General features: G+C 51.6%; 1 protein-coding gene and 1 pseudogene across 34 annotated transcripts in view; both read right to left on the bottom strand.

The window, feature by feature from the left end:
- Positions 1–2471: 2471 nt before the first annotated feature.
- LOC119474243 lies at positions 2472–3246 on the bottom strand (annotated as a pseudogene). The gene has a single exon (XR_005203530.1). The product of XR_005203530.1 is annotated as a proline-rich protein 36-like (transcript).
- Positions 2472–9721, bottom strand: part of DMTN (dematin actin binding protein) — a 30734-nt gene continuing 23484 nt past the window's right edge. For 17 of the 33 annotated variants that reach the window (XM_017549630.1, XM_017549636.1, XM_017549642.1 and 14 more), the window contains 6 exons: positions 4758–4822; positions 4544–4592; positions 4380–4387; positions 4139–4204; positions 3810–3890; positions 2472–3651 (listed from right to left, as the gene is read on the bottom strand). In XM_017549630.1, coding sequence (XP_017405119.1) covers positions 3538–3651; positions 3810–3890; positions 4139–4204; positions 4380–4387; positions 4544–4592; positions 4758–4822 — 383 coding nt within the window. In that variant the 3' untranslated portion in view covers positions 2472–3537. The remainder of the gene's footprint in view (positions 3652–3809; positions 3891–4138; positions 4205–4379; positions 4388–4543; positions 4593–4757; positions 4823–9721) is intronic. The other 16 variants (XM_017549638.1, XM_017549652.1, XM_017549654.1 and 13 more) reach the window with 1 other exon arrangement.

Genomic DNA, 9721 nt, shown 5'->3' with positions numbered 1-9721 from the left:
AGGTCAGGAGTTCAAGACCAGCCTGGCCATCATGGTGAAACCCCATCCTTTAAAAAATTAAAAAAAAAAAAAAAAAGGAGAAGGCCATATAGTCAATGAATCTCAAGGTGAAAGAATTTGCTCAGGTTCTTATTTTTGTTTATTTATGTGTGTGTTGTGGGGAATAGGCACTGAGAGATTCTAAGGCTTTATGTTAGGGACAGAGAGCTCCATTCTGAGCTGTTATAATTTTTTTTTTTTTAAATTTTAGTAGACATGGGTTTTCACTATGTTGGCCAGGCTGGTCTCAAACTCCTGACCTCAGGTGATCTGCCTGCCTTGGTCTCCCAAAGTGCTGGGATTACAGGTGTGAGCCACTGCGCCCAGCCTTAGTGTTTGTTTTTTTTTTACATTTTTTATTTCTATAGGTTATTGGGTAACAGGTGGTATTTGGTTCCATCAGTTCTTTAGTGATTTGTGAGATTTTGGTGCAGCCATGTATATACACTGAATCCAATTTGTAGTCTTTTATCCGTTGCCCTTTTCCCACCCTTTCCCCCTTAGTCCCCCTGAGTCCCCAGAGTCCATCGTGGTTTTTTGTTTTTTTGTGACAGAGTCTGGCTCTGTCACCCAGGCTGGAGTGCAGTGGCACGATCCCAGCCCACTGCAACATTCACCTCCCAGGTTCAAGTGATTCTCATGCCTCAGCCTCCTGAGTAGCTGAGATTACAGGTGTGTGCCACCATGCCCAGCTAATTTTTTGTATTTTTAGTAGAGACGAGGTTTTGCCATGTTGGCCAGGCTGGTCTTGAACTCCTGAGCTTGGTCAAGCCTCCTGCCTCGGCCTCCCAGAGTGCTAGGATTACAGGTGTGAGCCACTGTGCCTGGCCATTGTGACATTCTTATGCCTTTGCATCCTCAGAGCTTAGCTCCCACTTACGAGTGAGAATACGTGAAGTTTGGTTTTCCATTTCTGAGCTACTTCACTTAGAATAATAGTCTCCAATTTCATCAAGGTTGCTGCGAATACCATTCATTCGTTCCTTTTTACGGCTGAGTAGTATTCCATCATAGATACGCTCTAAATTCTCATGAACTGAAAATTCTTTAGGACCTAGGGTCAAACCTGCCCCTACCACATACATTTCCCAAACCCTGTCTCCAGCGCCCCTTAGGGTTCAATGACCTTGACATTTTCCCAAACAGCCTGAGAGCTCTTTGTGGACAAGGGGCAATGCCAGCCTCATCACTGCTGTGTTCCCCATGCCCAGAGCAGGTTAAGCCCCCAGCATTTTCTGAATGCTTAGTATCGGGTATGTGTGCAGAGACCTCCTCTCTCTGCCTGCAGCTCCTAGTCTGTCCTCCTCTGCTTGCCCTTCACTGACCGAGGGACCTGTTGGGAAGGCCCTGGAAAGCTGAGTGCCGTCTCCATTCTCCACTCATTCATTACTGTGGCTCTGGGCTTCAGAAGAAATGTCTCTGTCCCACCATTTTCTCCTTTGCTAAGATGACGACAGTGGTCTGTCCTGTTGCCCTCATAGGTTAGCTGAAGGGATAAAATGATGTGGATGCAGCAGACTCCTACAATGTAAAACAATTGCTCACATGTGAGGGATTCTTACCCACTTTGCTTGTTTCAGCCACAGGGGCTAGGAACTCAACTCAAGGACTCAGGCCAGGCCCCAGCTCTAGTCTCAGGTTCATAAGTTGGGCACCCTCCAACTCACCTGGTCCCTCCGAGCACAGACCTCTTCCTGTGCCGACACGTGGTTCTGCTCCAGCCTGGTGAGGCCAGCCCCTCCCCATGTAGGCACCCGCACCTGCAGGCAGTCATCCTCCTTGTCCTTCACTCAGATCTGCAGCCTCTCTCCCACCCTCAGCCCGCAACCCGCAATTCCCTGTCTATTCCCCTTGGGAGGGCTTGCCAAGTCAACCAAGACCAGATTCCCATCTTCCCCTCTTGGCCTCCCCTTGACTCGTCCTCCAGCTGCCATTTCTCCATTCCTTAGTTTCCCCTGCCTGTTTCTTGGCAATCCACTCACCATACATTCACACCCCGCTGACCTTTTCTGTGTGTCTGGCCTCCCCATTGGACTGTGAGCCCCCTGCCTCTTGGGAGGTGCGATCATGTCCGACGTTGAGCTTGGGCACCAAGGCAAGCATGTCAGACCTTGGTGGAGGACTAGGGCCGTCTTTCCTCCCATCCTGTTCTCTACTGGCTCCTCCCTGAGATGTGAGTTCCCTCTGGCCCCAAATACAAGGGTTCCTGCTCCCATCATAGAGTCCGTGAAGGAGAGGCAGACAGGCCCCTACCTACACAGCTGCTCCTTCTGCGGCCTGGGCTTGGGGGAAGAATATCGAGTGACTGCCTCTCCTCCCCTCCAACCCTAGGTGGCCTCTGCATTTGAACTCTGACTCCCAGGGCTTCCCTAAGCCTGATATTGATTGCCCCATTCACCCAGATCTGGTGGCTCATAAGAAACAGACGGATGTAGGGACCCAATGCAACCTTTTAATTCCAAGCAGAGTCCCCCTCCCCCAGCATGGTCACACACACAGTGGAAAGGGATGCCAGGGTCTGGGCAAGAGCAATACCCAGACCTAGGCAAAAATATAGATATCATTATATACACATGTGGACTGGAAAGAAGTCAAGCTGGGGGTGTGAGTAAGGTGGGGCAGGGGCAGGTGAGGAAAGCAGCTGGGGGGCCCCAATAAATTACATTCTTAAGAGAGCATAGTGTGGGGGTGCATGGGTGTGGGTGACAGCTGGTAGCCAGAACACTCCAAAATGTGCCAGGCCTGGCCTCTGGACCCCATCCAAGGGAGGCGGAAGGCCCAACTTCAGCCTGGTGCCTGGCTTGCTGCTGGAATTGCCATTGTATGGCCCCAAGGCAGGTGGAGAGCCAGGGTTGTGTGTAGGTGGCTTCTCTACCCTAAGCTGAGGCTTCTGAGGAAGCCGCAGGGCTGGGGCAAGAGGCTTCGAAGCTCAGGGATTGCAAGAGGAGGTCAGGGCAAGCTGAAGGAATGGGGGTAACCTCGCTGCCAGAGGCTGGGCTGGGGCCTGTTCCCACTAGAGTCAGAGGAGCAGGAGGCTGCAGTGCGAGAAAGGTGTCAAGAGTGAGCATGGGAGGGCTGGGTGGGCAACACCAGAGCCTGGAACTCTTTCTGCCTGACTGCTTCCCACCCTTACATCTTCCCTCCAGCTGTTCAAGACAGGCCTGACCACCAATGCCCCCCATCCCTCCTCACCCTCTGCTGGGGGTCCTTCATGTGGGGTGAGGGGCAGAGGGAGGGTGCAAACAGAACCTCTGTGTCCTGGAGCCCAGGCTTGCTTTGCCCTGTGCAGGGAGGGCCAGGGAGGAGAGCAAGAGGCTCCCAAGCGTGAGGGGAAGAAAGTCCGTGTTCACTGCCCAGGACCGCAGAGGCCTCAGCCCCTGCTCTACCTGAGGACAGGAGGCCACCCTACTTCCATCCCACCTCCTGCCCCTCCCATCCCTCAGGGAAGAACCCTGAAGCAGCAGTGGGGAGAGGCTGTCCAGGAGCAGGTGAGGGCTATCAGAAGAGAGAGGCCTTCTTCTTGAGCTCATTCCGCTTCCACAGAGCCAGCTTGCCAAACTCTTCAGGGGACATGGCAAACACCCTTGAGAAGTCCTCTGCGGACAGATGCCTCTGCACGGGAGAGCGGAGGGAATGGGGCAGCTCAGCATGGGGTGGGAGCTGCACTGAGTGACTGAGGGGGACACTCATTCAAAGAGGCCCCAGGTCTTCCCCCTGCCGGAGAGTGCCCGTGGGGTGCCCCCCCCACCCAGGGCATCTTCCTTGCCTACCTCCAGCCGCATCCGATCCACACCCGGTGGCAGCTTGGTTCGCCCCTTGTTGGTCACCACTAGCATTTCATAGGGATAAATCTGGGGGCAGGGGGAGGGGAAATTAGGTTCACAGAATGTCATCAACGGACCCTCTTTGACTCCCTAGGCCCTCCCCCATCAACCTGCAGAGGCCACTGGGGTTCATGCCATCTTGTCCTCTGTCTCCCCCATTATCCCTGCCATCCCTCCCATTTTCAACGTCAGGAGAACCCCACAGTGCATTCCACTTGCCTGGCCTCTCCCCAGCCTCCCGCCCCGCTGCAGGCGCTGGGTCCCCTGCCCCTCACCTTCTGCTCCAGCACACAGGGCAGGGAGTTCCCCCGGTCCATCCTCCCCCTCTGGCCCTCTCCGTTCTGGGGAGACCAAAGCCGCAGTGAGCCAGAGTGGGGCAGGGAGACCTTCCCAGCCTTACCCCAGCCTCTTCTTCACCAGGCAACTCTGTGGCCCCACAACCCCCCACCCCAACAGTTCCAGGTGCCAGGACCCGGCTTCTGCTGCTCCGCCTGTTCCCCTTCAGGAGGCGCTCACCTGCAGACCTGTGAAAGAGAAGGCGCACGGTTCAGAGGCAGCTCCCAGGTAAGCAGGCCAGCACATCTGACCTCCCAGACCCCTGCCCACAGTCCAGACATCGGCTGCCCAGGGTCCCGTGTAAGCCCCTTCCCCAGATCCTGGCACCAGGCTCCCATTCTCACCTGGGCTTCCAGTCTCACTCCCCGATGGGCTGAATTCTGTGGACTGTAGCTAGAAAGGAGGCCAAAGAATCAGAGACAATTGGGACATTCGTCTTTGGTCCCCTTCACTTTGGGGGTCTCCCTGCTCCCTGAGGGGGCCCAAGTGGCACCGTGCCTCAGCACCCACATGCATGCTCCTCCCATGTAGTCTATAGCTCTGGTCCTGAGACCTTACCCGGCTCAGGGTGGTCCTGCCATAGGCGGGGAGAGAGGAAGATTTAGACGTTCCCTGGTGCAAGGCTGGAAGAGAGCAAAGGCCCTGGGTTCAGTCCCTTTGGCCCCGACAGCCCTTCAAGAGAGAGCTCCCTCACTGGTCTTCCACGCCTGGGGCAGGGCAGGAAGGGGTCACGCTTAGGGGAACCTGGTGGGCTTCTCCCAGCTCCCAGCTCCTACTGGCCACCTTCAGCAAGCAATACAGTGCTGGCAAGTCTCAGCTTTCTCTACCACCATCCTCCTTCTCTCTATCTAGACGTGGCCCAAATATACAACAGGGCCCAATGCCTGAGTGTGAAGATTGAGAGTCAGCTGGAGCCAAAGCTCACATCCAAAAATGAACCTCTGGGATACACAAAGAAATCTAAATCGCCGGGCTTGGTGGCTGACACCGGTAATCCCAGCACATTGGGAGGCCAAGGCAGGCAGGTCACATGAGGTCAGGAGTTCGAGATCAGCCTGGCCAACATGGCGAAACCCCGTCTCTACTAAAAATACAAAATAAAGCAGGTGTGGTGGTGCACATCTGCAGTTCCTGCTACTCAGGAGGCTGAGGCTGGAGAATTGTTTGAACCTGGGAGGTGGAGGTTGCGGTGAACCGAGACTACGACACCACACTCCACCCTGGGCCACAGAGGGAGGGGCTCCATCTCAAAAAAAAAAAAAAAAAAGAAATCTAAAATTGAATCACAATAATTACATTATTATAATTTTGTTAACAATGTTAGTAATAAAATCTAAAAAAAATTTTTTTATAGAGGTAGGGTCTCACTGTGTTGCCCAGGCTGAACCTGACCTCCTGGACTCAAGTAATCCTCCTGCCTCTGCCTCGGCCTCCCAAGTACTGGGGCTACAGGCATGGGCCACCTGCGCAGTTAGTAATCATATTTGTTTGTTTATTTATTATTTATTTTTAAAATTATTTTTGAGATAGGGCCTCAGTCTGTCACCCAGGCTGAAGTGCAGTGGTGTGACCATACCTCACTGTAGCCTCGACCTCCCCGGCTCAAGTGATTCTCCCATCCCAGCCTCCTCAGTAGCTGGGACTACAGGCAAGCACCATCATACCCAGCTAATTTTTTTTTTTTTTAGAAACCAGGCCTCACTATGGTACCCAGGCTGGCCTTGAACTCCTGGGCTCAAGCAGTCCTCCCACCTTGGCTTCCCAAAGTGTTGGATTACAGGCGTCAGCAACTATGCCTCGCCTAGGAATTGAATTTTAAAAGTCTGACATTATACTACAGAAAGAGTCATGCTGTCAGCACTGTCGCTGGGGATTGTACCAGCAGTCAACAACTTCACATCAGCATTACTGGACCTCAGCCTCAACTTGCACACTTAATAGGATCTCTACATTTTCAAATACTGCAGATTAGAATTCAAGAAAGTTTGTGTCCAGTAATACGTTTTCCTAGAAATAACTTTGTACCTAAGATTCTTAGCTTGAGATAATCTCAAAACACCTTCACCTCCAATTACAAGAAATGGCTGGCATCTATAGCAACTGTTTCCACAAGTATTTTTGTATAAGTAGTTAACTTCCACAGATTCAAAACTATGAGAACTATCTTCTTAAAATATTCCTTTTTTTTTTTTTTTTTTTTTTGATACAGAGTCTCACTCTGTTGCCTAGGCTGGAGTGCAATGGCGGGATCTTAGCTCACTGCTACCTCCACCTCCTGGGCTCAAGCAATTCTTCTGCCTCAGCCTCTGGAGTAGCTGGGATTTCAGGCACCTGCCACCACACCTGCTAATTTTTGTATTTTTGTTAGAAACAGAGTTTCACCGTGTTGGCCAGGCTGGTCTGGAACTCTTGACCTCAGGTGATCCACCTCCCAAAGTGCTGGGATTACAGGCATAAACCACTGCATCCGGCCTCTTCTTAAAATATTCGTATGAAATTTGTTGCTTGGAAGAGTTTGATTATTGGGAAAACCTCATTTCTCCCTCAACACTTATTTTGAAAATAGCTTTCACAATAACCATTCACTATGGAAGCATTTTACTCTTGCAATAAGGATACATTTATTCAACCGACTGATAAAATTTCAACCTTCAATCCCTGCACAAAGATTTTCCCCTCCAGGTTGCTTATAGAATGCTTACGTGTGTTCCAGAGCGACTATTCCAGTGTCACCATTAAATCAGCATGACACACCTGTTCATGATTCTAGAATTCAGGTTGTTTTAATACATCAGTAACCTACGCAGTCATGTGATCATTAATCACCCACAAGTTCAGGGACGCCAAAGATGACACGGACAGAGGTAGGTGTAAGGCCGGTTGCCTCGCTGGGAGCTCGGACACGCCCATCCCTCTCCACGCCTGAAATTACGTCACCAGAATCTGCACTCAGCATCTAGCTTCCCCACGCACACCTCTGCACTCAACACTAAACTCTGCCCCCAGCACCTAGCCCGCGTTGGAAATCCCCTCTGCACTCAGCACCAGGATCTGCACTCGACACTAAACTCTGCACTCGGCACCTAGCCAGCCGTTGGAAAACCCCGCCAAAATTTAAAAGAAGCCCCACCAAACCCTGCCCAATAGCTTATGGCCCCATCCAGCCCGCTCACTGGAAATCCCACCTACCTACCTATAGCAGCTTGCCACGTCCACATCCTGTTTCTCCACAGCCAATCAGAGCACCTTCCCTCCCTATATAACCCCATGCCTGAGAGGAGTCAGGTGTGACTTCCCTGGCTTCTCTCCCCGGTACCAGGGAACCTCGCCCGGGAGCGTCTAATTGTTCTCATGCAGGCCTCAGTTTCCTCATTTTAAACTCGGCAATATACCTCGCAGAGAACAAACCTTACAGTAGGCATCTGGTATTTGACTTCAGGAGGCCAATGTGGAAGTTAAAGAGCTAATCTGGGCTGAATAGAAAATTCTGGCAGAACACTGACACTGAATAATCCAACCTTCAGGCAGCCTCTGTCCACATCAGTCTTCTGGCCTTAAATCTTGGTTCCACATTCTCTAAAAAACCTGAAGCTCTTCCACCCACAGAGACAGCATTCTGAGAGCTCTCCCTAACCGCCTATTAACCTTGAGGTCCTTGCATTCCCCAGTTGCAGTGGTTTTCACCTCTGCTCCACATAAGACAACCCTTTCAAAGGGTCACGCCCAGGATCTTGTCATCAGCCACACCACACTGCCTAAAAACCGTCAGCTTGGACCGTTCACTTTGTGGCTTTGGCTTAGCTCCATCCCTACCATGCACAGCTCACCAACCTCATGGAGACCTCCCATCCTGCCTCCCCCACCACCTGCCTTCTGTCGCTACCTTCTCAGCTTCAGCCCTGTGGCTGGGCACAGTAACTACTTTCATCAGCTCCTCCTCGGTGTAGCCTGGACCCTCAGCACCTTCCTCACAAAACGCTAACCCAGGGCCAACCCAACAGCTGCCCTCCTGCCCCGGCTGTGGACATACAGCCCACTTTGTAGTGATGAGCACCACAACAAAGGCCAAGCCTCCCCTCCACAGCAGTTCCAGATCCTCTCATCAAGTCTCCAGACCCACTCACCATTCCTACCAAGTCTCACCCTCTAATGCTCAGCAAACATCTCAGCTTCTCATCTGGCCTGCTCCTGGATCCAAGTTCCCAATCCCCAGGGGAGGCCTTTCAAGGCCAGCCTCCCACACATTCTGAGGCTGAATCTCAACCAGCCCTCAAATTGAATATATATATATTTTAGAGAATGATGGCTTCCAGCTTCATCCATTCTTTTTTATGGCTACAGAAACCCAAGATATTATATATATATATATAATTTTAGAGACAGGGTCTCGCTCTGTCACCCAGGCTGGTGGAGTGCAGTGGTGCAATCATAGCCCCCATCTCAGCTGCTCACCTAGCTGAGACTACAGGCACACACCACCACTCCCAGCTAATTTTTCTATTTTTTGTAGAGACAGGGTCTCACTATGTTGCCCAGGCTGATCTCAAACCCCCAACTTCAAGCAATCCTCTCACCTCAGCCTTCCAAAGTGTTGGGATTACAGGCGCGAATCCCTATGAGACCTTTAATGGAAGCCCTGGGCACCCTTCCCTTCTTTCTCTGTACAATCTCACTTCCTCCTCACCATTTCCTGCCACATATTAGCAAGCCGAAGACCCTCAAGCTCCTGACTCTGCCCGATGTGCTCCCCACCGACAGTGCTCTACACGGGCCACTTCATCTTTCCCTGAAAATCCGCCTCTCTTATTATCTCAGTTCCAAGTTGGTCATCACCCAGCACCCAAGACAAAAACCTCAACTCTGCTCTCTCACACCTCCCACGTTCAATCAGCTACTGGATTCAATCCAGCAGATTCAATCATCTATATATTTCTGAAATCCATTCCCTCTTCTCTGGACCAACATCTATTTTTAGCGCTTATCTAGACTACTGGAGAGTGTAGTAGATTGTTTCTGAAGATGGCCTGCACCATCACCTCCCATCTTTCATGGTCTCTGCAGTGAGACCATGTGGTGCCTGTCATCAAGAAGTAGAGTCTTGGCCGGGCGCAGTGGCTCACGCCTGTAATCCCAGCACGTTGGGAAACCCAGGTGGGAGTATTGCTTGAGCCCAGGAGTTCAAGACCAGCCTGGGCAACATGAGGAAACCCCATCTTTACTAAAAATACCAAAATTAGGCTGGATATAGTGGCTCATGCCTGTAATTCCAGCACTTTGGGAGGCCGAGGTGGGTGGATCACCTGAGGTCGGGAGTTTAAGACCAGCCTGACCAACATGGAAAAACCCCGTCTCTACTAAAATTACAAAATTAGCTGGGTGTGGTGGCACATGCCTGTAATCCCAGCTACTCAAGAGGCTGAGGCAGGAGAATTGCTTGAACCTGGGAGGTGGAGGTTGCGGTGAGCCAAGATCCAGCCATTGCACTCCAGACTGGGCAACAAGAACAAAATTCCATCTCAAAA

Source organism: Cebus imitator, unplaced genomic scaffold (assembly GCF_001604975.1).
Source record: "Cebus imitator isolate Cc_AM_T3 unplaced genomic scaffold, Cebus_imitator-1.0 Scaffold221, whole genome shotgun sequence".
Taxonomy (NCBI): domain Eukaryota; kingdom Metazoa; phylum Chordata; class Mammalia; order Primates; family Cebidae; genus Cebus; species Cebus imitator.
This window is presented reverse-complemented; position numbering and strand designations above follow the sequence as displayed.